This window comes from Nicotiana tomentosiformis, chromosome 1 (genome assembly GCF_000390325.3).
Source record: "Nicotiana tomentosiformis chromosome 1, ASM39032v3, whole genome shotgun sequence".
In the NCBI taxonomy this organism is placed as follows: Eukaryota; Viridiplantae; Streptophyta; class Magnoliopsida; order Solanales; family Solanaceae; genus Nicotiana; species Nicotiana tomentosiformis.
Genome location: NC_090812.1, coordinates 137807477 through 137835410, shown reverse-complemented (window position 1 = coordinate 137835410; position 27934 = coordinate 137807477). Strand labels below are relative to the sequence as shown.

General features: G+C 38.8%; 1 protein-coding gene and 1 long non-coding RNA gene across 5 annotated transcripts in view; both read left to right on the top strand.

Moving 5' to 3' along the window:
- The window catches only part of LOC104093874 (membrane-bound transcription factor site-2 protease homolog), a 34332-nt gene extending 8969 nt beyond the window's left edge, over positions 1–25363 (top strand). The window contains exons 3-11 of one of the 4 annotated variants that reach the window (XR_011412690.1): positions 4122–4188; positions 4336–4434; positions 4993–5096; positions 6131–6278; positions 6385–6465; positions 6567–7019; positions 7212–7529; positions 18563–18681; positions 18780–24036. Coding sequence is in view for 3 of the 4 variants with exons in the window: in XM_070191751.1 (XP_070047852.1) it covers positions 3787–3842; positions 4122–4188; positions 4336–4434; positions 4993–5096; positions 6131–6278; positions 6385–6465; positions 6567–7019; positions 7212–7529; positions 25063–25224 (1488 nt within the window). In the remaining variant the exon portion in view is untranslated. Of the gene's footprint in view, positions 1–3701; positions 3843–4121; positions 4189–4335; positions 4435–4992; positions 5097–6130; positions 6279–6384; positions 6466–6566; positions 7020–7211; positions 7530–18562; positions 24037–25062 lie in introns of those variants that run through there. The other 3 variants (XM_070191751.1, XM_070191748.1, XM_070191749.1) reach the window with 3 other exon arrangements.
- A 1342-nt stretch (positions 25364–26705) lies between these two features.
- On the top strand, positions 26706–27198 carry LOC138893352 (uncharacterized). Its single transcript, XR_011408714.1, has 2 exons — positions 26706–26824; positions 26903–27198. It is a non-coding gene; the product is annotated as an uncharacterized lncRNA (long non-coding RNA).
- The last annotated feature ends 736 nt before the right edge of the window (positions 27199–27934 follow it).

Sequence of the window (27934 nt, the reverse complement as noted above, 5' to 3'; positions counted from 1 at the left end):
AAAACCCACATGCTATGTTGCTCGGGTTCTTTGAAAATGATCCTCTAAAAGTAGTAATTTTTGGAGGATCCGACACAGTTGCAGTAACATTTTGGAAAGTCCGCGCAACATAGCCCACAAGTGCTACTTATCGGAAAAAATCCAACGAAGAAATCTAACCTTATAATATTTTTCTAAGCACAAAAGTCGTGGATAGATCTTTATCTAATAATCATATGCAACTTTTCAGGCATAAAAGAAAATTGAGTATCATGAATTTGATCCATCAATCTTTTTTTATCAGTTATTTAGTGAAAACTTGCTAACCAAATAGCTTCACTTGTTGGCTTACCAAACAAGTGAACCCCAATGCTTGAATTAAGTGAAACTTTAGATCTTGCGGGGAACTTGTTCTTCGTGAAAGCCCATGATGAAAAACTGTAAAGGTGTACTTCTAGAGTTTGTAGTGGTGGTCTACAAATACCGCTTTGATTAATTCTTATGATGGGATGAGACTTAGAGAATCCATAGGTGAGAGATGTGAAGCAAAGTGAGAACAAGTAGTTGGGTCTCTACAAGTAGACATTTGGATGGAATAGTGGTCTTTTGTTGGTTAGTTCAGATTACTAAGGATAAAAGAAGGATCTTACTTTGGCAATGGAAGTAAGAGGGATGCAGATGAGACTTATAGGAGAAATTGTTACCATGAAAGTGACATTCGTTTTACAAGATTAAATCTTTTAGACTGAACATATACAAAGAATTTTCCTTAATCTGAAAGGTATTACGTGGGCAATGCCTAGGTTATACTTGATGTTCTACTATGTTGGAGCATATACAGCACCTCCCCCAATTAGAAAGAGAGATAAAAGATTGTCCCAGCTTGTATTTGGTTGTACAGTTTGGAATGAGAGAAACCAAAGATGCTTTGAAGAAAAGAGCCGCACTACCCAGAAAATGAAGATGAATTGTTTATCCCTTTTCTATTTTTGGTGTAAGCAAGAGTTCAGGGAAGATCTTGAATCTATTGTTGAAGTCTTAGTTTCCCTGTAGTAGAGAAAGGATTAGCAAATCTTCCTTTTTGTAAAAAGGCAGCCTAGTGCACTAAGCTCCCGCTATGCGCGGGGTCCGAGGAAGGGCCGGACTACATGGGTCTATCGTACGCAGCCTTACCCTGCATTTCTGCAAGAGGCTGTTTCCACGTCTCGAACCCGTGGCCTCCTGGTCACATGGCAACAACTTTACCAATTACACAAGGCTCCCCTTCAAATCTTCCTTTTTTGTAATTATGGATATTTGTACCAGCTTTTGTACAGTTAATATATATACACCAAACGGACAGCCCGGTGTATTAAGCTCCCGCTATGTGCAGGGTCCGGGGAAGAGCCGGACCACAAGGATTTATTGTACACAGCCTTATCCTGCATTTCTGCAAGAGACTATTTCCACGGCTCGAACCCGTGACCTCTTGGTCACACCAAGACATTAAAATCTTTTTGATATGTTTATTAGTGCTAAAGTTTTGTGTTAGATTATTTAAACTGTTAATTGATGGCAAGTGACATTCAAAATCATACACAGCTTTGGAAACAAATCTAGATAAAGGGACAATACAACCTTGGTTGTTTTTCTTGGTTAATAGGAAATGATGCTTGCTTGACACAGAAGAATCTTCAAAAAAGTGTGTTTCAGCTCATCTATGTGGGCATGAAGCTGAGAGTCTGTCTCGTTTCTTATATAAATTCATAGTTATGTCATCCATTTTTGGATATGCTGGGGCTGAATGGTATTGCCAAAGAACATTCAAGGGCCACTGAGGTGTTTGGGAAAAAAAAGGTTAAGAAGGAAGGGTTGAAGAAGCTATGGAATAGAATCTCAGCATATGGTGGATAATCTCAAGAGAAAGGAATCTCAGGTTCTTCAAGGGCAATGCTAATTCCAATTTGAAGATTAAGATACTATTGTCTGCTTTTGTTTTTTTTATTAAGGTTGATAAGGGTGCTGAATCAAAAAACAAATTAGGGTTGAAAAAAAGCATATGTATGTGAGGCTGATACCTAGGTAGAATTAATATATTCCACACAAACTTAGAAAGGATTATATTTATGCTTCTCGGATGTACAATGTGCAGCATCACGTAAGTGTTGTATGGTATGGTATCAATAAAGTTTTCTTATTTATTGATCTAAACACAATACTTGAAGTGTGAATTTTTATATTCTATAGTCCCACATGGACAATTACCATATGCGTCTTGTGATAAGCATCCAGAAATAGGCGAGCCTCGTATTCATCAAATTGTCAAGTAGCCAATAATTCTCATCTTTCCTATTTTATGATTTTATTACATAATATCGAAGTTTACGATTGTGCTAGAGATTCAAGTAGCTTGCATTTATCGGCAACACTCCTATGTCGTATGCCCTACTAAAGTGTTATTGTTTTGACTGTCAGTTATATTCCCGTTGTTGGCGCTTTTTAACGGATTTTGAATGATAAAGCTTTTTCGAGAATATGCATCTGGCATGTCCTCCGACAACTATTATGGCAATTATTTACGTTTAAGTGTTTTCAAGCTAAGTAAATTCAAGTTAGTTTTCTTACTTTTGAGTTTCTGGGAGTGGCTAGAATGCTAAGTTTTAATGTTAAAATAAGAATGTATGAAGTGTTAAATTCTATGTTAGATATTGTCCCGCATGGGACAAATATCATTTCTATTATGTTTAACTCCTATAAATTGCATACATAAATGTTGTCAAAGGCGCGCTTAAGCCCTGAAGCGAGGCTCAAAACATGTTGAGCGTTTCGCCTCGCTTTGTCGGCGCTTTAGTATCGCATCAAGGCTCTAAGGCATACTCTTCCTTGTTAATGAGTGTAATCTGAAAAGACGATATGAAACAATTGATATTTCACTTTATCGTAATTTTTTTCCAATTTCTTTGTCCATATATTTGTTATTCATGCTTATAATTATTAGTTTTGGACTACATATACATATTTGTACTTTTTCTCCAGTTGCGCCTTTTTTCATTAAAGCCCACACTTTAATTGCGCTTTGCGCTTAAAGCCCCAATGGACCTTAGAGCTTTTTTGTGCTTTTCGCCTTTGATAACACTGCCATACATCAAGTTAAGAAGTAATCAATAACTCTCGCGTTGCTCGTGTTGTTTCACAATATACTCATATGTTATAAGAAGTTTTAGCTTTGGCAAAGCCAGTTCTATGAGATAAAGCTGGCTTGTGAACCCACCAAGGTTAGCTTAAGATTTCTAAGCTAAACCTTTTTCTGGACAAGTAAGATATCTAAAATACTTGATTTGTGAGCTAGGAGTTAAGAAAAATGTGAGAAGTGATATATATTAAATGACAAACAAATGTAGATTGACTGGCATTCTTTAAAAACTAAGAGCTGCTTAAGATTTCAATCTCAGCTCTTTAAAAGAAGCTAAGAAAACAAGATAGAGCTAGAGCTAAAGAAACAAGAGGGAGCTAGGATCTATTCATCAAATTATCAAGTAATCAATAACTCTCACCTCCCTTGTTTTCTCACAATATGCACACAAGAATTACATAATATGAGAAGGTTAGGCAGTGCCTAGTTCTATGAGATCAAGCTTGCAAGCCCAATGAGGTTGGATTATAATTTCTAACCTAACTATTTTCTTTGAATAAGTAAGATTCTAACTTATTTGATTTCTTTTTTTTTTTTTTATAATGATAGTGGCTGGGTTGGTCTAGTCCACTGGTTTCCTGCTATCTTTCACCAACATGAATACTAGATAACTTAATTTACCAAAAATTAAATAAATGGGAAGAGTTTACCTTGTGTGGCCTCCATTGGAATTCAAAACTTGGTTTGTAAGGTTGTTTTCACTCTTCAACTGCTAGGCCGCCCCTTGCGGTTGTGGAAGTTTTAATGTCTTGACACTAAACCTCATTGTATTTGGCTATATGCTATAGTTCGTGTTTATATATGTATATATGTATATATGTTATATTATACTATATTACAATATTTATGTTTAAATATGTAATATATATAATATTCCTCGGCACTTTTAGCTTTTTTTAATCTTATGTAGGGTACCGTTTGGGCTAAGTTTTAACTTTCACACCTTGCTAAGTGACTACTTTTCTTGCAGGTGCTTGAAAGCTTGGTTCTCAATGGGTGTTGGTTTTAGTCTTGCCATGTTGGCTGCAGTTACTATGGTCAGTCACCTGCTAGATTCAGTATTGTTTTATTTCTTTTTTATTTCCTATTTAATTAATGTTTGAAAATAGCAAGGAAAAAGGATCTGCTTTCCCCATTTTGTTTAACTTCTGCCCATTGAATTAGCATTTCTTTATTCTTGCCAGATTCTTTTGTATGAAATCGGCCAGATACTATGTCTCTATTACGGCAACATCCAGATGAGCTATGTTATGAGTGGATATCTGTTTGGGTTTTCTTCTATGGTATGTATTCTCACATTATTAACTCACTTGGTTTTCAGTCTTTCTTTGGATTACTGTTCTTCAAACCAATACTTCATTACCATCATGGCTAGGAACGGGGAAAAAATATTATGAAAAGTAAATGATTTCCCTGTCATTTCTAGGCATTCATAGAACAGAAAAACAGAACTCAAGGTCGCAAATAAATGAACGTCAATTACTTACCAATCAGACATTGGTGTTTTTTCGACCCATATACCAGTTCTTCTCTTTTTCTTCATGCAATTAAACTTGCAACCCTCTGAAAAGGAAAAATGAGTAGAGAAGATTGATAGCGTTACCTTTGGTCTTTTGCTCTCTTTCTTGAGCATAGTTTATTTTATTAGGCAAGAAGTTATGCTTGTTTAGGCTGCTTCTAACGTGTACCTATGTTGGTTGTCTATTTGGCTTAATAAGGTAAGGGGTGAAATGATCTTGACTTATGCTATCTTATCGGGCAAATAGCTTGAAACAGCTATTTGCATTCAAATCAAGAGTTCTCTAAACAATTGCATCTGCTTCATTTGTTTTTGGGCGCAGATATCAGGCTTGACCATCTCACTGGCTGACATTGGATATCTGTGCATATCTTCCATCATATCAGTTTCAGTGCATGAACTTGGCCACGCTCTAGCTGCTGCAAGGTTAAGACTAATACTGTTTTAAAATGTTTGGAGCACAATGTGGATTGTAGCTATATATATTCATGGAAATCTTCTTGAAAGATTATGTTCCTTCTTGTACTTGTACTCTTTCATTAGTTCTCCTAATTTTGGAACTAAGGGGAGAAAATAATACATGTGGGACAATGCATATACGAAGGATGATGAATAATTTTCTCCGTAGATGAGTTTCTGTGGTTTCAGTCCCGGTAGATTAATAATGGCAGGGCATCTAAGCTTTGGCTTCATTGAAGGCTTACTTAGAGATGATTGAGAATTTTGAACTGTTATTCAGCAATATAATCAGGGTATGTTGAGGAAGAGAGTTCGTTACATGAACAGACTGACAGAGATGTATCTTCCACTGATGCTTCGATTAATGGATACTCAAAGGACAAGAATATGAATTCCAGTTCACCCATCACTTACTTCGGTGCTTTTGTTCGGGTATCCTGAATTTTCTTCCTTTACCCAGATGTTTCTGAATGGTGGAAAGTTTTCGACATGTGTGTTCGGGCTGGAGGGAAATGAGGGGTATGCATCTTTCTAGTAAAGTTTCATCAATGAATTGATCAAGCTGGAGGAGACGAGGTATCAAAGTGTAGAGGCACAAGGTTTCTAGGATAAGATGCAGTTAACATTTTTTGTGCCTTTTTCTACGCATGATTAATAGCTTTTATGAAATTTTTGTATATAAGCCTCATGGCTGCACAGCGAATAATAGATATGTCGTTAAGCATGTTAAATGCATCAGTTAACGTTCACGATCTTTGATTTTACAATTGGCTGATTATTGTCTCATTACCTGATCAGTTGTCATGTTTTGAGACCTAGCAGTAGCAGTACACGAATCTCACAACTGCTTTTGTAGGCACTACATACGTTCACGATCTTTGATTTTACAATTGGCTGATTATTGTGTCATTACCTGATCAGTTGTCATGTTTTGAGACCTAGCAGTAGCAGTACACGAATCTCACAACTGCTTTTGTAGGCACTACATTCTGGGAAAGCAGTGAGGGCATACAGATGGAGTACATCGCTGTATTTCTGGCTGCTTTATTTCCAGGCGCTCTAGTGGCATTCAATCACGAGTTATTGCTGGCATTATCCAAAGTTTCTGCTCTTCGTATATACTGTGCTGGCGTTTGGCATAATGCAGCTGTGGGTGCTTGTAGCAGCTCTTGGTTTTTTTAAGGAATACTAGTCCATCTACATTTATTTGTCATATTATGTACTCTTTGAACTAATTGGGCGACTTTTCTTTCAGCTTTGTGCTGTTTGTGCTTGGGCATTGTTCGTTCAACCCTTGATCTTGTATCCATTTTATATTCATGACGAAGGCCCCATGGTAATTGAGGATTAATTTCCTACACTGTAAGGTGCTAAACTGGGGGAACCTAATTAGGCATTGTTGTGGCTAATGTGTTCCAATCACAATATGTTGAGCAGGTGCTGGATGTGTCTCCAACATCGCCATTGTCTGGCTATTTATCTCCTGGTGATGTCATAATATCATTGGATGGCATCCGCATCAATAATCTTCAGGAGTGGTCGCAACTATTAACTGAACACCATCAAAACTCTCAGAATCACAGCCTTCTTGGAAACTCTATGCAAAGAAGTGTTGGTAAAGGATACTGTGTTCCCTATTCTTTGGTTGAAGAAAGCAAACATATTTTGTTGAAAGGCAATGAAACTTCTTGTCCTGATGAACTAAGTCCTTTTATTACCATTCCATGCTTGGATCAGGCCATGCCTGATGGTGATAATCTTGAGGTTAACCATCAAAGGGATGGAGGTGAACTCCGCTGCTTATATGCGACGGATATATTAAACCTTGAGAAATGTGGTGATGGTTGGGACAGAATTCATAGCAACAGGAGCAGCTGCTTGTGTTCCAAGGTGAATTTTTAGTGTGTCCTATTGAGACAAGAAGCTATATCTTTATATCATTTTGCCAGGTGTTTATGTTTGTCATGTACTGCCAAGAAAATTTGCTCATGTAGTTTGTGATGCGTTATTATGATTAGAACAAACACAATCACACTCAAAATGCATTTGAACACGTGGTGAAAAATTGATGTTTTGTTGCAGGACAAAGCATGCTTTGTTCCACTTTTGTCGACCGGTGTGGCGTGGGTGGAGATAACATATTCAAGTCCTTCTCCTATGCAATGCTCGCAACTTGGAACAATGCATGTGCTTGGTGATGATAACTCAAGGGAGAACCCCTGTGTTAAGACCTTTGTTTTTGTGGGTGATGTAATTTCAATGAAGCATTCAGTTCTCTTGACTTCATATCAACCTCGTTGGTCAGCTAAATTTGGTGCACATCTTCCATACGTACTGGAAAAGTTTTTGATGTTCACCTTTAATGTCTCTTTGACCCTTGCACTTCTCAACAGCTTGCCGGTATGTACTCATATAGAAAAGGATAACTTTCTCTGATGTCTTTTAGCCCTCGTGTGGTTATATCTTGTTGTGTATTTTCTGCAATAAGAATCAATTGAACCTCTATGTGATGTTAGGAAGTACCAGTTTTGTTGGGCAGGTTGCAACAGCTTGATGATTACAGAATTGTGCTGATTTGGGCCCAAAAGGATAGAGAATTATTGAATGAAATGGGTCTTATAATGGGTTATTTCTTAGAAAGATTAACCATAGTAAGAGCTTGGAAAACATGAAAGTCAAGGCATGTTTAAGACTGGAAAAACAGTTATGATTTTATGGAAAGATGAAAAGAAAACACTGTGGATTAGGTTTCCGCAGGCATCATACCACAAGTTTATGATTATTTCAACAATGAATGAAGGAAAATTACTGAATTATCATGTAATAGGTTTACTTTATGGAATTGAAAGTATTACATACTAGGTATTGATGTTACCTAATCGTACTCCAAAAGGGATACCCTAAACATATAGGAAGCAAATGCTATTCCTGTTCCCAACGGCTTCTTACTAAACTTTATTTAGACTCCACAGATAGAACATTTTTTCCCAGAAAATCCTGTTTGCTACTGCGATTAGCAACAATACCATGACGAAATCATGAAACATCTATTGGACGGCATTGCAATCTGAGGATGTCAAAAACAAGACCAAAGATGTTACTACTATTAAGGTGGAAGCATGAACGGAATACCTTGGTGTGATAGTTCAAGCGGGTTAAACATTTGTAAATGGTCGTGTTTGAATCCATTCTCTTACATTATTTTCTCTATTTTAGGAAAACCTGGACTAAATTCTTTCAAAAATGATCTCTATTGGGATATGTGCCAGAGATCTTTTCTCTCTCTTCTCTTCCTTTCCAAACTTCGGCATAGTCCTTTCTCGATGAAACTCCTATATTTGCCTAGTAATGGATCGGGGAATCACTTCTATTTCAAGCTAAAAAACATTGAATAAGTTAGCATTAATGAGGAAGCTGAAAGCTGGTTTGTCCTTACAGAGCGCAACAGAAGATTTATGAGCCAGATTAAGATTGATGAAAGCAATCTTCGATGGGTATGTGAAGCATTGGTTCAAGCCTCACTACAGTCCGGTAATAAATGCAAGAGATAAGGTAGGAAGATACAAGCTTACACCTTCAGAGTGGTCCAGAATTTTAATAGCTGCAGATGGTTCGTTAGAGTAGAATGTATCGTAGGGGATAATAAATATGCAATTATTATCACAGAAGGTAGTTACAACAAAGAATGTGGTGGACATAGCAAGGAAGATACAAGGGTATTTAGGGACATATAGACCCAAGATCCATCTTTACGCAGATCAGTCCAGGCCTTATAAGGAAACTGTAAGGATTTCACAATGGCCAACTAAGATCAGTGCTGCAACAGGGCAATGTCCAGATCCACCAAAGGAAGAACATGGAAATGAACATTCCCTTTCGAAATGCCTCATCGGCTAGTTCAATGGTCATTCAACTTCAGCCTGATGCAGAGGTGATTTAGAGGTGGTTCATAGGCAGATGGCATGTCACAACTGGTCTTAAAGTCACCAATCGGGCATAATCAGTTCCTTTTCGAACTCCCGTCCAGAATGAAAACGTCAAAGCTGGTGAGTGGTTTTGGAATGACAGAAGATTGACTTTGCAATGGTGGTCTCTTGTGAGTGGAATAGAGATGCTAGCAATGAAGTCAGATCACAGGTGGGTGAAGGCTGTTGGAATCTCTATCCAAGCATGGACTTCAGACACATTCAAGTTCGTCGGTTACAAGTGTAGTGGTCTCATTGGAATTGACGAAGACACCAAACATAAGGTGCATCTATTCCAAGATTGTATCTGTGTGAAAAATAGCAAGGGAGAAATGCCGAGAAAGTTGGATTTGATTAAGGAGGATTGGGGATTTGAAATTTCATTATTGGAGGACCATCGCACCAGAGTCTAGCTGATCAGAAAACCTAGCTTCGGCGAAGTAGAGAGGACGCCCGTAGAAGTAGGTACATCGAGCCATGCATCGAGGCTAGCAGCTACACATGTGGGAGAACACTTGGACAACTTTAGTCTAAAAATTGGTGCAGGTGTTAATCCAAATGGTAAAGGGTTAGCAAATTTAGAAGGTAATGACTAATGAGAGGAGATGGCCTACTACAAGTGGTGTTAAATATTTAGGCTTGGAAATAAATAAAATTATAGAAAAGGCCCCAAAAAAGCCCATTTGAAAGAGTTTAACTTATTAAAAGAGAAGATAATTTGGAGGATAGTTGGACACAAGCCCAACACAAATGCAAATCGATTTAATGCCTTAACCATGTCTCTTGGATCTGAATACCCTTTGATACCAAAGTCCTTCATAGCCTCCTCGGCAAAACAGAGCTCGAAAATTAGCCCCTCTGATGCAGATGATAAAGCTAATCCATAACAGAGACTACTAGCCACTTATCATTCTCCCCTCGATTATGGAATTAGTTCCAATAAGCAACTCAGATACGAATTTCTCTTCCCACGCAGTCTGCAAAGCTCTTCCTTTGACATGGTACGAGGGTGATTCCAGTATGCAGCTAATAGACAAATCTTCTCTTATTACAACAACAAAAAATTCAATATATTCCCATAAGTGGGGTCTGGGAAAGATAATGTGTATGCAGACCTTACCCCTACCTCGTGAAGGTAGAGAGGCTGTTTCCAATATACCCTCGACTCGGGGGATAAGTAGTACTAAATAATACCAACAGGGAATACGGTAAGTGAAGCGAACTAAACCACATGACGTAATAAAGATATAAAAATATGAAGGAACACGAGTGCTACTAAAACTATCAGTAAGAAGGAAAAACTTTCAACTACCTACTAACCTTCTACCCTAATTCTCTCCTCCACACCCTCCTATCAAGGGTGATGTCCTCAGTAAGCTGAAGCCGCGCCATAAGCTGCCTAATCACCACTCCCCAGTACTTCTTTGGCCTACCTCGACCTCTTCTCAAATCCGCCAAGTCCAACCTCTCACACCTCCTAACAGGAGCATCGACGCTTCCCCTATTTACGTGCCCGAACTATCTCAACCTCGACTCTCACATCTTGTTCTCCACGGAGGCAACTACCACTTTTTCCTGAATAGTTTCATTCCTATTCTTATCTTGCCTGGTATGCCCACTCATCCCTCTCAACGTCTTTATTTCTACTACTTTCATCTTCTGTACATGAGAGTTCTTGATTGGCCAACACTCAGCCCCATATAGTATAGTTGGTCAAACCACCCTTTTGTAAAATTTACCCTTAAGTCTTGGTGGCACATTCTTATCACATAAAACACCGGATGCGAGCTTCCATTTCATCCATCCCGCTCTAATACATTATGCGACATCCTCGTCAATCTCCCTGTTACTTTGGATAATAGACCTGATATACTTGAAACTACCTCTCTTGGGGATGACCTGAGTATCAAGCTTCACATCCACGTTTATTTCATGAGTCCCGTCACTGAATTTGCACTTTTAAGTATACTATTTTAGTCCTGCTCAACTTGAAACCTTTAGACTTCAAGGTCTGTTTCCAAACCTTCATCCTTGCGTTAAACTTGCATCACGTCTCGTCGATATAGCAGGCACCATGGCACCTTCCCTTAGATGTGCCGCGCCATCACGTCCATCGCCAAGACAAAAAAAACTGGCTAAGAGCCGATCCCTGGTGTAGCCCCATCACAACTGGAAAGTGCTCCGAGCCCCCCTCCCATAGTGGTCACCCGAGTCCTAACACCATCAAAAATATCCTTAATCAACCTAGTGTACGCTATCGGAACGCCGCTAACCTCCGAATACCTCCATAGAACTTCCTTCGGAACTTTATCAAACGTTTTTTCAAGGTCGATGAACACTATATGTAAGTCCCTTTTCCTTTCCCTATACTGCTCCACTAATCTCCTCACTAGATGAATAGCTTCCATAGTCGAACGCCCCGACATGAATCCGAACTGGTTTTCGGAAATAGACACGCTCCTCCTCACCCTGTCTTCCACCACTATCTCCTAAATCTTCATAGTGTGGCTAAACAACTTTATACTCCTATAGTTGTTATAATTTTGTATATCACCCTTGTTCTTGTAAAACGAAACCATCGTGCTCCACCTCCATTCTTCGGGTATCCTTTTCGTCTTAAAAATGATATTAAACAACCCAGTAAGCCACTCCAAGCGTGCTCGGCCCGCGTTCTGCCAAAATTTCACTAGGATTTCGTCTGGCCCCGTTGTTCTGTCCCTGCTCATCTTACGTATCGCCCCTTCCACCTCCACTACCTTAATACGCCTACAATACCCAAAATTCCGCCGACTCTCGGAGTGCTCCAACTCATCCAGCATAATACTTCTGTCCCCCTCCTTGTTCAACAGTTTATGGAAGTATGTTTGTCATCTTCGTCTAATATGTGCCTCGTCCATCAATTCTCTGCCGTCCTCGTCTTTGATGCACTTCACTTAGTCCAAGTCACGAGCCTTCCTCTCCCTCATCTTGGCCAACCGGTACAAGTTCTTGTCTCTGCCTTTTGCCCCCGAGTTCCTCATATAGACGCCCAATGCCGCATTATTAGCCGCCGTAACCGCTAATTTTACCTCTTTCTTTGCCTTCTTATAACACCCTCGATATATCCTTTTTTTCTCCTCGTCTGTACTCTTCACTAGCTTCAAATAAGCTGCTTTCTTGACTTCTACTTTACATTGGACCTCTCTATTCCATCACCAGTCCCCTTTGTGACCCCCAAAATAGCCCTTCGTGACCCCTAAGACCTCTCTAGCAGCTTCCCTAATGCAATTCGTGGTCGTGGTCCACAAACTAGTCACGTCTCCCCTACTCCTCAACGCCCTCACAACTTGCAACCTCTCCCCCAACTCCTGAGCTTTGTTCTTAGTCAAATTACCCCCCTTGATCTTAGTTTGCCTGCACAACCCCCTCTTTCTCCTACTCTTGATCACAGGTCCATTACTAGGAGCCTATGCTGGGTTGTGAGGTTCTCACTTGGGATGACCTTGCAGTCGGTGCATAGACCTTTATCACATTTCCTGCAAAGGAGGTAATCAATCTGGGTCTTGGCTACCGAACTCCGAAAGGTGACCAAGTGCTCCTCCCTTTTTGGAAAACTCGAGTTAGCTATCACCAAATCAAAAGCTCTAGCAAAAATCCAACAGTAAGGTGCCCCCTTCGTTCCTCTCCCCAAAACCGAACCTGCCATGCACATAATCATAACCCCTAGCATTAGCCCCAATATGACCATTGAAATTCCCGCAAATGAAAACTTCTTGGTGTGCGGGATATTATGCACCACCTCGTTAAAATCATTCCAAAATTGCCTCTTGACCTCCTGGTCGAGGAGTGTATGCGATAATCACATTTACAGTAAACCCTCCAACTACGAGCTTAATACTCATCAACCTATTATTTACCCTCCTAACCTCGACCACGAGCCCCCTGAGGTCCCTGTCAACTAAAGTACCTTCCTCGTTCTTGCCCCCAACGCCTCCTAAGTAGCAAAGTTTAAACCCGTCTACATCCCGAGCCTTCGTACCCACCCATCGAGCCTCCTGGACGCATGTTAGGTTGATCTTCATCTTCTGAAGAATCTTACCTAACTCTATAGACTTTCCCGTCAAGGTCCCCATGTTCCAAGATCCAACTCTCAGCCTAGAGGCTTCCTTATCCCCCTTCCCACCCTTGCTCCCCGCCACTGGCCCCACCCGAGGAGATGAAATTACTCTCCCATCGTTCACCACGACCACTATAGTCTAAGGGGTATTGAGTAATCACTAACACTAAAATAGCAAATAGCGAAAACAAAGAATATAAGCTAAGAATTCGAAAGCTTAAGAACTCAAATGTGCAACTACGAGTATAGTAGAGCAAGCAAGCACTAGAGCAACAAATCTACCTCGTTTATAATCTACAACTATGCAAACAAAGAGTTGAAAAGGTATAGACGATAACTTAAAACTTATAGACGGTGATTGCAAAGACAAAAAAGCAAGCAAGTGTTGTCTACCTAGAGCAGTCAATCCAACAACTGGTAGTCGGCGAGGCAACAAAAAAAGATGTATTAAACACAATTAATGATTGCCAGGGAGGAAATAAGAAAGAAACAAAAGTAAAGATTATGCACGCAAATACGAATGAGCGGAACAAATAACAACAAGTCAAGAGGGATAGAACCTAATTGCAAGTACAGAAACACAAGCAAGTGATGTCTACCTAGAGCAGTCAGTCCAACTACAGATTGCTGGGGAGGCAACCAAAACTAATAGATGTATACACAATAAGAGATTGCTGGTGAGGCAAACAGGAAAGAGATGAATGCCAATACAATTCAAGAAAGATGGAACCTGGATTATAGTCGGAGATGTACGGATGCGCTCCCTTATGCACTGAATGTTGTTGCCTACCGAACCTTGCAATGGTGCTTAAGCCAGGCTAAAGTTGTCTCCTCTGTCATGCTGAGATAAAACAAGAACACGAGTCCAACAAAATAAAAGGGGATGGGGGTCGGACTGCCTAGGTCTCTGCCGAGAGCGACTGGTCCGAGAGATAAAAAGGAGCAGGGGGAGAAAGGAGAAAAGAGAAAAGAGGAACAACAAGGGGGAAAGCGAGAGACGGGGACCGCCTGACAGTGGTCGCCGGCAGTTTAGGTTTTATGGGCGGAAAATGAGGCGCGGAGAGGTGTGAGAGAGACAGAAGAGAAAGAGAAAGGGCGGAGTGTAGAGGGGATCTGCCTGGGAGCGCCAGCGACCAGCGACTAGGCCCAAAAAGGGGATCGGGAAAGGGATAAAAGAGGGGAGAGAGAGAGGGAAAGGAGAAAGAGAGGGCGGGAGAGAGGAGAGTGGAGGAACAAAGAAAAGGAGAAAACGAGAGGAGGAGACCTTTCCTGCGCCGGAGATCGGTGTGACGCCGGAAAAACGACCGGCGGAGGCGACCGATAGTGATGACCGTTAGTGAGTGAGATGAGAGAGAGAGAGAGAGAGAGACCGTTCACTCTTCCAAATCAAATCCACAGATCTTCTCTTATTGAGGCCTCGAAATGGACTAAAATCACTATTGTGAAGCCATGCAAGGCCTTTGGGGTTAATGCGACCGTGTTTGAGCATGATCTCCGGGATATTATTCTAAGAATGGAGCAACAAAGACAAATCCTAATTCTGCAAGAAGAGTCGAAGCAAAAGTTTGGAAAGGAGAAGGAAAACAAAGGATAAGGAACGAAAAAGGTCAGTTCGTGGAATCAATTATGATGAAAAAGGGAAACATGTTAGTGGGATTAGGGGTAGGCACTATAACTCCTTTTCTGGATGAAGCTATTCATTCTGAGTTGGAACGTGCGAGGGTTGAATAATGATCTCTCATTCAAAAGTGGAGGGTGGATATCTTGTGTCTGCAGGAGACTGAGATAGAGGATTGGTCTGGTAGAATGATTCAGCAACTTTGGGGTAGCAGGTGGGCGGCTTAGGTGGAATTAAAATCATGTAGAACTAGGGTAGGGGTTGTAATGATTTGGCATAAGAGGTAACAGAACAAAATTGACATATTCAGGGTTCCTACTCCATATCATATATGCTTGGGAGCATTCAAGAGGAATTCAGGTTGTGCTCCGCAGGTTTTTATGGGCCTCACACTAATCGAGAAAGGGAAGAGATGTGGAATGAACTTGTAGGGGTAAGGGGAGTATGGTGACGTCACTAGGTTTTGGGAGGTGACTTCAATGTTTGCAGATTTGCAAGTGTGGCTTAATTGCATCAGAAGATCCACAGCGATGAAATCATTCCCAGACATTATCCAGAATCTTGATGTTATTTATTTACCTCTTGAAGTGGCTCATTACACCTGGTAGTCTGGTACAGAGGTGATAACCGCATACAGGCATCCGGAATTGATAGGTTTATCATCTGCTCGTGGAATGACCCATTTAGAGTTGTGAGACAAACTGCCCTTCTAAAGGCAATCTCGGATCATAGGCCAATATTATTGGAGAGTGGGGATCTGGAAGCAACTCCTTGTTTCAAGCAGTGTTTAGAAAAGCGATCGTTTCGTCGCTTTAAGCGCGAAGCGACGCGACGCGACCCAGTGTCGCTTCTAGCTGCCTGAGGCGACTCGACCGAGGGAAGCGCACGCTTCAATGGAGGAAGCGACGAAGCGATGAAAGCGATGAAGCGATCGCTTCTGTTAAAAAAGCGCAGAGGGCCCCTTTTAAAATAAAAAACTTTGGGTCTGTTTTTTTATTATACAAAACAGAGCCTAAATCGACAAAAACTGACCATTTCTTCTTCTTTCTTCTTCGATCGACGTCGACCAAAGCTAGGGTTCAACTTCATCGACATTGCTGACCAGTCGAGGTAGTTTTCTTCTTCTCCTTTCTTCTTCTCTTTTTTTTCTTTCTTCTTTCTTTCTTCTTCTTGTTCCCGTCCAGATTCTGCTTTTTTTTTTTTCTTTCTTTTTCCTTCTTTCTTCCTTCTTCTTCTTCGTTTATCTCTGACAGTCCAGTTTGCACACTGTTGACTGTTCAGACTTCAGCGTCTTCTTCTTCTTCCTTTTATCTCTAACCCGTTTAGATTCTGTTTTTTTCCCCCTTTTATTCTTCTTATTTATTAATTTTAATATTTTATATGTATTTCATTTTAGAAAATTAATTATTATATATATATGTTATATTTTAGTTTATTTGATTTTTTCATGTATATTTTAGTATATAAAATTATTATTATTTATATATGTTATATTTTTCAGTTTATTTGATTTTTTTAATGTATATTTCAGTATATAAAATTAATTATTATATATATGTAATATTTTCAGTTTATTTGATTAATTTTATATGTATTTCATTTTAGAAAATTAATTATTATATATATATATATGTTATATTTTAGTTTATTTGATTTTTTTTAATTTATATTTCAGTATATAAAATTATTATTATTTATATATGTTATATTTTTCAGTTTATTTGATTTTTTAATGTATATTTCAGTATATAAAATTAATTATTATATATATGTTATATTTTCAGTTTATTTGATTAATTTTATATGTATTTCATTTTAGAAAATTATATATGTTATATTTTAGTTTATTTGATTTTTTTAATGTGTATTTCGGTTTATAAAATTAATTATTATATATATTATATGTATTTTCAGTTTATTTGATTATGTATTTTCTTATATCTTAATAGGGATTTCAAAATGTCTCAAAGATCGAAAGATAAAGACCCGGCTTGGCGATATGGCGATAGAGTTAATGAGAAGAATACAAATATTGTTTCAAGTTTTGTAACAAGATTACAACGGGTGGAATTTATCGCTTTAAATTCCATCTTATTGGTGGCGATAGAAACGTCACAAGTTGTCCGAAATGCCCACCGGAGGTGAGGGATGAAATAAAGAATTTTGTTGAGAAGAAGGAGCAAAAAAATCAAATGAGTCATCAACCATTGGTGACCAATATTGATGATGATGATGATGATATTGAAGAATTGTCACTTCCAACAAAACGGGGAATAGATGCAATCTCTTCAAGCCATGGATCGACGGGTACGAGTAGGACTAAAGGTCCTATAGATTGCTATTTCCCAAAGAAGACGGAAGGAAAGAGCGGTGGAAAAGATGTACAAAAAATTGCTAAGGACATTTTGAGGGATCGTGCAGTTAGAGCTTTTGCACGATGGGTCTATGATGCTGGGCTCCCCTTCAATTGTGTCAACTATACTGGCACTTTTGGAGACTTTATTGAGACCGTTGGTCAATACTGACCTGGAATGAAGCCTCCCACTTATCATGAAATCAGAGGTCCTTATCTAAATAAGGAAGTGGAAGAGACTAATAAAATTGTGGAGGAACATAAAGTTGCGTGGAACAAGTATGGCTGCTCCATTATGATGGATAAGTGGACGGCAAGAACTGGAAAAATGATTATTAATGTGTTGGTGAATTCTCCCAAGGGAAGTTTATTTCTTGAGTCCATTGATGCTAGCGACTCATCCACTGACCACATCAAAATGTTCACCTTGTTTCAGAACACCATTGAAAAGATTGGCTCAAGCAAAGTTGTTCAAGTGGTCACTGATAATGCGAGTGAAAATGTGAAAGCGGGTGGCATGGTGGAAGGAGCGTACAAGAATGTCTATTGGACTTCATGTGCGGCTCATTATATCAACTTAATATTCGGGGACATTTTCAAGGAAAAACCCTTCTCTACAGTTTTTGGCCAGGGCGTTAGGGTACATTCTTATATTTCTCAGCGGCCCTTGTTATTGAATATGATGAGAAGATTCACCAGACAAAAAAATTTGGTGAAACCGGGCAAGACAAGGTTCGCCACTGCTTTCTTGACTTTGCATAGTATCCACTTGCAAAAATCCAATTTGAGAAAGTTGTTCACTTCAGAGGAATGGAGCAAGACTAAATTTGCAAAGGAAAGTGCGGGGAAAGATGTTGCACGCATTATTCTTTTTGGAATAATGTCCTTCATGCTCTTAAAATTGGTGGCCCTTTGGTTAAAGTACTACGTTTGGTGGATGGGGAGCAAAAACCACCAATGGGCTACCTCTATGAAGCTATGGATAGGGCCAAGGAGGCTATTCAAGCATCATTCACTGATGAGCAGAAATATGCAAAGGTCTTTCAGATCATTGATGCAAGATGGAGTGAGCAACTTCATAGACCTTTGCATGCAACTGGACTTATTCTGAACCGGTCACTCTTTTATGATCAGCATGAGAATAATTCATTGGCTAGAGAAGTGTGGACAGGATTCCATGAGGTTGTTATCAAGTTGACCCCAGATGAAGACTTGCAAGAAAAGATAGTAGATCAACTTGCTATTTACAAGGCAACCGAGGGACTTTTTAAGCTCCGACTTGCTATTAAACAAAGAAAGACGAAGTCGCCAGATGACCAAGTGCTTCTATATTTTATAGCTCTAACTTTAATGTAATTTTTATACTTATTAACTCTTGAATATTTTTTTTTATTTGTATAGTTGAGTGGTGGGACCAATATGGTGTGGAGACTCCGGATTTACAGACTTTCGCCATCAGAGTTCTGAGTTTAACCTGTAGCTCATCCGGATGTGAAAGTAACTGGAGCGTTTTTGAACACGTGAGAAATAAAAAGAATTATTTCGTGTTTTGAGATAAAGTAAATTATATCTCAATTGTCCCAACTCCTACTAATTAGTTGACACATCTTGTTTGTAGATTCATACAAAGAAGAGGAATCGACTAACCTTGAAGCGCCTCCATAATCTTGTGTTCATAAAATACAATAGAGCATTGAGGCGTCGCTACAACCACCGCAATCTTATTGATCCAATTCTTTTGGACAATATTGATGAGGCTAATGAGTGGCTAACCGGAGTCCCCGAAAATTGTGAAGATGAAGAGGTATTTGAAGGCGACTCTAATTTCACTTGGGGTGATGTTGCGGTTGCTAGTGGAGTTGGGGAGAATCCTTATGGTTTAAGGGGGAATACTTCAAGTGCAAGCTCGATTAGGAAGGGAAAAAGTGTGGCTACTACAAGTCGATCCCTATCCCTAATTGATGAAGATGAAAGTGATCATGAAGAGAAAGAGGAGGGGGAAGAAGAAGATGACGAGCAATATGAAGATAATAGAGGAATTCAAGATTTTGTCAATCTTGAAGAAGAACAAGAAGAGTAGAAGAATAAGATGTTGATTCTAGTAATTTAGTAGCTTTGATTTTGCTTGTCTTATGGTTTGTGGAGGATTTGGTGGTACATAGTACCTACTTTTAAGTTTTTAAATTGAACTTTTTGATTATTTATAATTTTATATTGCATCTTTGCAAGGTTACATTATGTTTTTTAAGAATTGCGCTTCACTTTAATAAAGCGTGTGCTTCGCTCGCCCTTGTCGCTTTTTTGCGCTTCTCGCTCTTAAAAACACTGGTTTCAAGTTTGAAAACATGTGGCTACAGTCAAAAGGGTTCCCGGACAAATTGAAGCACTGTTCGTAGAGTTACACTTTCATCAATAATGCAGATTTCATCCTTCTGCAAAAGTTGAAAAACTTGAAAAAGAACATTTACTACTTGGAATAGGGAAGAATTTGAGGTGGTGGAAAACTAGGAAAATTAGGGAACTAGATGAACTTATGGCATTTGACCAGGCTGCAGAAGTAAGGCAATTGACTTTATCTGAGTCCAACCAAATGATGAACCTAAGAGTTAAATTACAGTAGCTGGCCAAAGCAGAAGAGATGTCATAGAGGCAGAAGTCTAGGTGTCTTTGGCTTACCGAAGGAGACAGGAACACTAAATACTATCAAAAGATTGCCAACTCACACAGAAAGGGAAACTGCATAGACAAACTCATGGTTGGTAGTGAAATCATTGAGGATAAAGAATTGATGAAGGATACACTGGATTTCTATGAAAAGCTGTACACTGAACAAGATAATTGGAGACCTGCGGCTAATTTTGAAGGCATTGCCTCCATAACAGAAGAGGAAATGTGTGATCTGGAAGAACCTCTTGTTGAAGAGGAGGTAATAGAAGCTATACAATTAACTCCTCCAATCAAGGCACCAGTACCTGATGGGGATACAATGGCCTTTTACCAACAGTCGTGGGAATTCATAAAATCTGACATCCTTGTAGCATTGAATCGTAACATCAACAATGTTGGAGGGTTAGATCATGTAATGCATCCTTCATTGCACTGATACCTAAGAAAAAAGGAGCTATGGAATTAGGAGACTACATAGAATTAGCCTCTTTGGCAGTGTATCCAAGTTAGCTAAGGTCCTAACTAAAAGATTGAGGAAAGTGATGGGGAAATTGGTCTCAAATCAGCAAAAATGCTTTCATGGGGGGTGGGTGGGGAGATTACAGATGCCTCATTAATAGAAAATGAGGTTCTTGATAGCAATTGAAGCAGAGGGGTGCATGTATCCTATGTAATCTGGACAGGGAGAAAGTTTTGACCAACTGAACTGGTTCTGTCTCATATCCATCCTTGAACAGATGGGGGATTTGGTGAAAGGTGGATCAAATGGATCAAGTTCAACATTTCCACTGTGAAGTACTCTATTTTGATCAACATAAGGCAGTTGGTTTTTTTCCCCATAAAGAGGCTTGAGGCAGGGTGGCCCTCTATCACCATTCTTATCATACTTGAAATTGAAAGATTGAGCAGAATATTGGACAAAGCTAAGCAATTGGAATAGCTAAGTGGCTTAGAAGTTGGGAGAAGTTTCTCAGTTAACATATCTCATCTGCTTTATGCAGATGACACCTTGATTTTCTGTGGGGCTGACAAAAATCAGGTGCTTTATTTGAACCTAACCCTCCTTGTTTGTTAAGCTCTTTCCGGTTTACACATGACATGCTCAAAAGTGTAATCTATTTTGTTAATGAGGTGCAAATCTTGAAGAACTGGCAAGTATACCAGGCTGCAGCATTGGGTCTTACCCGACTACCTACCTAGGAGTTCCACTAGCGGCCAAATACAAATTAAAACATATAAGGACTGGGGTCATTGAGAAGTTTGAAAAGAAGCTAGCCTTCTGGCGGTTGCAGTATTTATCAATGGGAGACAGACTGACCTTGATCAATAATGTCCTTGACAGCATCCCTACTTACTATATGTCACTATATCCTACGAGTTAAGATTCTGAGACAACTTGATAAAATCAGGAGGAATTTCCTATAGGAAGTTAACAACAGTGGGCACAAGTTCCATCTGGTCAAGTGGTCTAAAGTCCTATTACCAAAGCACCAAGGTGGACTAGGTATCAAGGAATTAGCTCTTCATAACAAGTGCTTGTTAATGAAGTGGCTTGGAGTTACACACAGGAGGATCAGAGCCTTTGGAGGAAGTTGTCAAGGCCAAGCTTGAAATTCAGAATCATTGGTGCACTAGATTATCAAGAGCACCACATGGAGTTGGAGTCTGGAAGAAAATTTGCAAACACTCTTGGAGGAGTTCTCTCAGAACAAGCAGTTAGGGAATGACCATCATATCCAATTTTTGAAGGATAAGTGGTTGGGCAACACAGTTCTTATGGATGATTACCCTTCTATATATCAGCAGATGGTTAGAGATTCAGACTCAACAATCTACTAGAATAAGGAGGGCAACACATGGAACATAAGATTCAGAAGTAACATGAAAGACTGGAAATTTGTGGAACTACTCAGGCTATTAGCTACATTTAATGGCTTCTCAAGCAATACCCTAGTACCAGACCAGTTCAGATGGGGAGCTGAACATGTAGGAAGGTATTACGTGAAAGCAGCTTACAAGCTAATCTGGAAAGTTAAAACTCACAATGCAATCACTCATCATTCGCCTTGGAAGCTAATCTGGAAAATTAAACTCACAATGCAATCACTAATCATTGGCCTTGGAAGCTAATCTGGAAAGTTAAATCACTAATCAGGGCATTGCCAAATCAGTTTTGTTTTCAGTGATACTATTTACTATGTAGGTGATACTTCTCAGTTGGTACTATTCTATCATTACTATTTTCAAGTCGTACTATACTATCATTACTATTTTGGTGATACTATCATGTGATACTATTCTGAAAGTATATTTTTAGGTGACCTAATTCCTCCCATCACATGATTCTTCTTGATTATAAAATATATTCCATCCGTTTCAATTTATGCGAATCTATTTCCTTTTTAGTCAGTTTCAAATAGAATGAACCTGGTCCTATTAAGGGAACTCTTAATTTAGGATTTTAATATTACCCTTAATAAAAAACTTTCACAGCCACACAAATGGTATAACATGTTTTGCACCACAAGTTTCAAAAGATTTATAAGCACACAAGTGTTATGACATATTTTAAATTACAAGTTTCTCAAAAGTTTTTCGTTTTTTATTAAACTCCGTGCCTAGTCAAATAGGTTCACATAAATTGAAATGGAGGGAGTATTGTATTTATGGCTTAGTTGAATGTGTAATCAGACCGTCGTGAGAGAGTTGTACTCACCACTGGAGGAGTATGTCTGCAACCACTTGGACTGAACACTGCTGTAAAAATTTTCAAGGCTACGTGAATGTGCACTAGTGCTTCTTTATCAGTACTTGACCTGATTATGACATTAAAATAAATACACTCTAGAAGCCCAACAAACAAAAGTCCACTTCTTACTCAAATTCCCTATGGAGAGGCAATATTGAAGCATAGATGTCAGAGGGGAAAAATAATACTTGGTGCAATCCTTTTAGCTTCCTGCTGGAAGGAAAGTAAATTGCTCTCATATGGGTATCTAGACTTTGACCAAGCGCAACAAGAGTGCTCATGAAATGGTGGTGGAGGTATGCTCAAGAAACAACAAGCATGTGGAAAGAGGTAGTAAATGCCAAATATGGGGTGCAAGACAGGTGGTGCACCAAGCAGAGCAGAGCCCCACATGGAGTTGGCCCATGGAAGCATATCAACAATCTGAAAGATGAATTCTTTCAAGAGGTATCCTTCAAGATTGGGAATGGCAACAATATTAAATTCTGGAAGGACAGGTGGCTCAACAATCAACCTCTGAAAGATTCACATCCTGGCCTTTATCAGATTGCTTCTGACCCTGAATCTTCAATAGCTCAAAATAGAGCAGGGAACACATGGGATCCCCACTTCAGAAGAAACATGCAGGATTGGGAGCTAAATCAGCTATTTGACCTATACAGAGTACTTGAAGATGCCATAGGGAATCCTCAAGTCTCAGACAGCTTAAGGTGGGGCAATTCTGATAAGTGTATCTACACAGTGAAGGCAGGATATAGTAAACTAAGTGCATCTAATGATATGATGGAACATTGGCCATGGAAGTTGATAAGGAAGACAAAACTCCCTACTAAAGTTATGTGCTTCTCCTGGACAGCCCTCAAGGAAGCTATCTTGACCTAGGATAACCTGTTCAGTTGGCAAATAGGTGCTACATGTGTCAGCTCAACCCAGAGTCGGTTAACCATCTGTTACTACACTCTACAGTGGCTGTAGATCTATGGAACATGTTCCTTGCACTTTTTGGAATCAGTTGGACAGTCCCACAGAATATTAGGGATGCAGCAGTTAGCTGGAGCCTCTGGCAAGTTGATAGATCCATCAAGAAGATCTGGCGAATGATCCCTGCATGTATTTTCTGGTGTATCTGGACAGAGAAGAATCGTAGATGTTTTGATGACATTTCAACTTCCAACTGTAACCTGAAGTCTAAATGTTTGATGAGTCTTTTCAGCTGGAGTAACCTTTACCCTGTAAATGATACTATTCCCCTCTTAGATTTCATTAGCTCTCTCAATGGTTTAGTAGCCTTTCCCTTTTGCTCTTGGTTAACTCCCTGCTCTAGAATGGTTTTTTGTATTAAGAGTTAACCAAGTTTTCTATTGTAACCTTTTGCATCTTCTTGATGCCTATAATGCAATACCTTACTTCATTAAAAATAAAATAAATTTGCTCTCACATGGGCAAAATATAAAGAGAATTGTGGCGCCATAATTTTACAGGAAGTTGAAAAGTAAGTTAAAAGGCAATGATGTCCCTAGCATCTTGTAAACCTGTTTTCTGCTCTCATTAATTGTTGATATAGTGGTGTCAATATAAGATGACATCAAATCTGCAACTCTATGGAAGGTTGAGGCCAATACTTTTGCTAAAGTAGGCCGTTCCTGCATGAAATATACCAGACAATGCATTAGATCCTCTGTTGGCCAGACACTTTATTGTCTATAGACATGGATTGGGTACCTTATATGCGTGCGTTCTTGATAATCAGCAAATGACTTGCTAGAAATTGAATGCATGCGTTTCTTTGTAAAATAGTTTTGATGAGATCTTAGGGAAGCACCAAACATAAATGTCTTGTATGACAGTGGTGAGAGCATAAAAATCTGAAAGTCAGGTGGAAAACCTGGTTAGGTCTTAAATGGTGATCCAGATGTTGTAATAAATTTGAGGAACTTCATAAAATGCTATATCGTACTGTCACCTTCCTACATCACAAAAGAGAGGATGGAGGAAAAAATTACAGCAATTTGGGAACTTCGATGTTTCATGTATATTGAGATCTTATTGAGCTTTGTGCTTGGACATCGGTTAAGAAAAACATTCTAAGGCTTGTCTTGGCTCTTTGAAGTTGTTGCTTTTCAGTTTTCATGCTCTACTGTCTTGTCTCTTTCCCCCTTCATGGCTATTCATGAGTTTTCGTCAGTCCTTGGAGTTGTATGTTATTGCTGTTTGATAGGTGATTTTTTATTTTTGAATACATGCTGTGGCTTGCAACCTCAGCACCTTTCGCAAACTAACTTGATTAGCCTGATTAAGTCGCCTTGTTGACTCATTGCTATATTTGATAATCGATTGCAGATAATGACCATTCTCTTTTGAATATTTCTTCTTTGAGAATATTGTGGCTTAATACATAATTCCTTAATCCTAGAACAGTGGTCAATAGGCCACTGCAACTTAAGTACAATTCGTGTTTTCATAACTACCTCTGCTTCTTATCCAGGTGTATTTCCTTGATGGTGAGGCCATCTCAGAGGTGATTATACACTACTTAAGGTTCCTAAGTTCCAGGAGGAGGAGAACCATTCTTCAGTATTTCCTATTGGGTGGGACCATTGCATCTATTCTTATTGTCTTCCTTCACGTTTTCCTTGTTTTATTTTGAGATAATTTTGCCAAATATTGCTTCTTTGTAAAGGGGTGGAGCTTGGAGACAGATTTGCTCTCCCTGCGCGTTTGGAATTATTATGTCATTTGCTCATGTATGTTTTGACAGATTAACGTGGTAAATGTTCTTTTGTTTCTTCCTGCATGCACCCCACAAAAAGAAAATAAAGGAGAAAAAAAAACCCTCCACTTTTCGTCAGTGAGTTAAATTTTTCGTATAAAAAATGTTTACTATGTACCAACTCTTTGTTCTTCCCTCTTTTTTGGCTGTGTTGGGTGCTTTGAACTTTTACTCAATAGCACACAACTTGGTAGAGTACCAATTTTTTTTTTGATTCGTCGTCAAAGTTTCCTGTTTGCGCAAAATAATCTGTGTTTGAGTGATAATTAAAATGCTGTTAAAATTCTTTTCAGACAAGTGCATACGGTGGTTTCTAGGGAGGTGTAATATTTACCTTATCTAGCTGCTGAATTAACTGATGTAATTCAGACAATATGACCTGCGAATATCTGTTAATCGGAAAACTGTTCTCCATTATTTGGGCCTTGGAGAGGCAGGTTGATGAAAACTTGATAGTTAATGATGCAATTGTTCTTGACGTAATGCATGAAATAGGGACGCTTCAAAGGTGGTTTTCAAAACTTTCTTCAACTATTTACCAGATCAGTGGGTATTGATGTTCGAGGTTCAATAAAAACACACTTTGAAAGAAGAAGAGAGTACTCACCTTGTATTGTTCTCTCTCTCTAAGCCGTAGAGGAAGTGCCTGTGGTGTAAAGGAAAGAAAGTAGAGGTTTTTTTTTGTTTTTTTTTTTGTTTTTTTTTTTGGTGAATCCACTAGGCATTGTGCCTAGGGCTGATTATATATATATATATATAAAAAAAACTAAAGTACAACAAGGAGGGGGACACAAACCTTACCTCCGAATAAGTGGTTGGTATCAGTGTGGTAAAAGTTAGAGAGAAGAAGGAAGATTAGACGAATTGAGCCAAGGAGAAGGAGAATTTTGTTTCTGTTTTAGAGCTTAGCTAGTGGATATTATATTTTTTGGGCTACAAGGACAATATATTTGTTGACTAAGTGAATGCAGATGGGTGTAAAAGACTCTACATTTGTGCCAGTTTACTTTCCTAAATACGACGGTATGGTACACATCGAATTGTCAACGCGGGATAGACTAAAAAATGACATTTGAGTAGAAGCGCTTATTCTTCCCAATGATATTTTATCGAGGACGAGTTGTGAAGGATTATTCTATAATAAAAATATAGATAAATAGACCAGCTGTTTTGCATTTCTTATAATGAAATAAATAGGAAGTTGTTCATGGTGGAAGTGTAATCCTCTTAATTGGGTCACATGTCCAAGATTGACGACATGGAATCACATTAGTTGCCTGTGGGTTGAAACATATGCTTATATCCCATAGATACAACTAGTGGTGGCAAAATGGTTAAAAGAAAACAGTTAACCATTCATATCTAATACTTCATAAAGTTCAATGCATTCCATAAAACATCATATTCACCGCTATGGAGATTACTAGAAGTTTGAGGACTTCAATATGTAGAAGATTTTGGGATTGCAAACTTTAGAGTAATTTTTGTCGATTAATATTTAAATAGGATATGAGATTTTACTCATTCATTAATAATTACTTATTGTATGGTACAGAATAAAGGGACTTGCAACTATTTTAGGAGGCACGATGAGCCAACGATTAACCAAAACTCATTGTTGAGAAGTCCCTCGGTTGACGATTATATCGCGACTTCACAAAGCAATATGAAGTATGTACAACAGTTTACTCGCAAAGAAGCCGAAGAAGACAGTAATTTTCTTAGAACATCACTGAAAGAATTGAAACAATTAAGAGAACACCTAAAAGATAAGTTAGACCAAAATTGAACATGAGAGAAAACATGTGAAAAAACAATTGAATGAAGAGCAGAGGAATCGTTTAAAGTTGATATGTGGTTTATTGTTGTTGTTTGTTATTTGAAAATATTATATTGTTGATTAGATTTATCTTTATCGTTTGTATGTATTTTGTATTATCAGCACATTAGTAGTTACTCGTTTTGGTAGATTGTATGCTTTATTTTTTATTTTGTATTTTGTTGTTCGTCTTTTTTATAAAGAAGTATGACATGTTATACAAATTGTTATACAGCAATCTTTATATGTTATTAGGTTTCATATTCTGAAACATCATACACTACGAAATCATAGAAATTCCACTAATTTATAGGGTAGAAGCACTCGCTATTGTCATTTGATAGATAATCTTCATTTGCTATGGCATTTTTTTCTTTTAGCTAATGTCAAATTCCTACCAATTGATGTCGCTTGTTCCTCAACCAACTTGAGCATATAGAACCGATTGCGTCTTAATAACATTCGATTTTTCTCTTTTCTAATCCTTTTTACTTCAATCTCGCATGATTCTCGATCAATTCGAGGCATGGTTGGATAGGAGTTACGAGCATTCATGAGCAAGGCATTTTGATTCAGACCGAGACGTTACGAGCATTCATAGAGATTGTAGGGGCAGCAGACCGAGATGCAACTCTGTACGAGGTGAAAGGGGAAGTGATCGAGGCCAAGGGTCTCGAGGGCTGATGAACAAGAATGGTTTCGACAGGCACACCGGACCTAAGAAAGCACCACGATTGTCAGAGTATAACTTTAACATTGATGCATCTG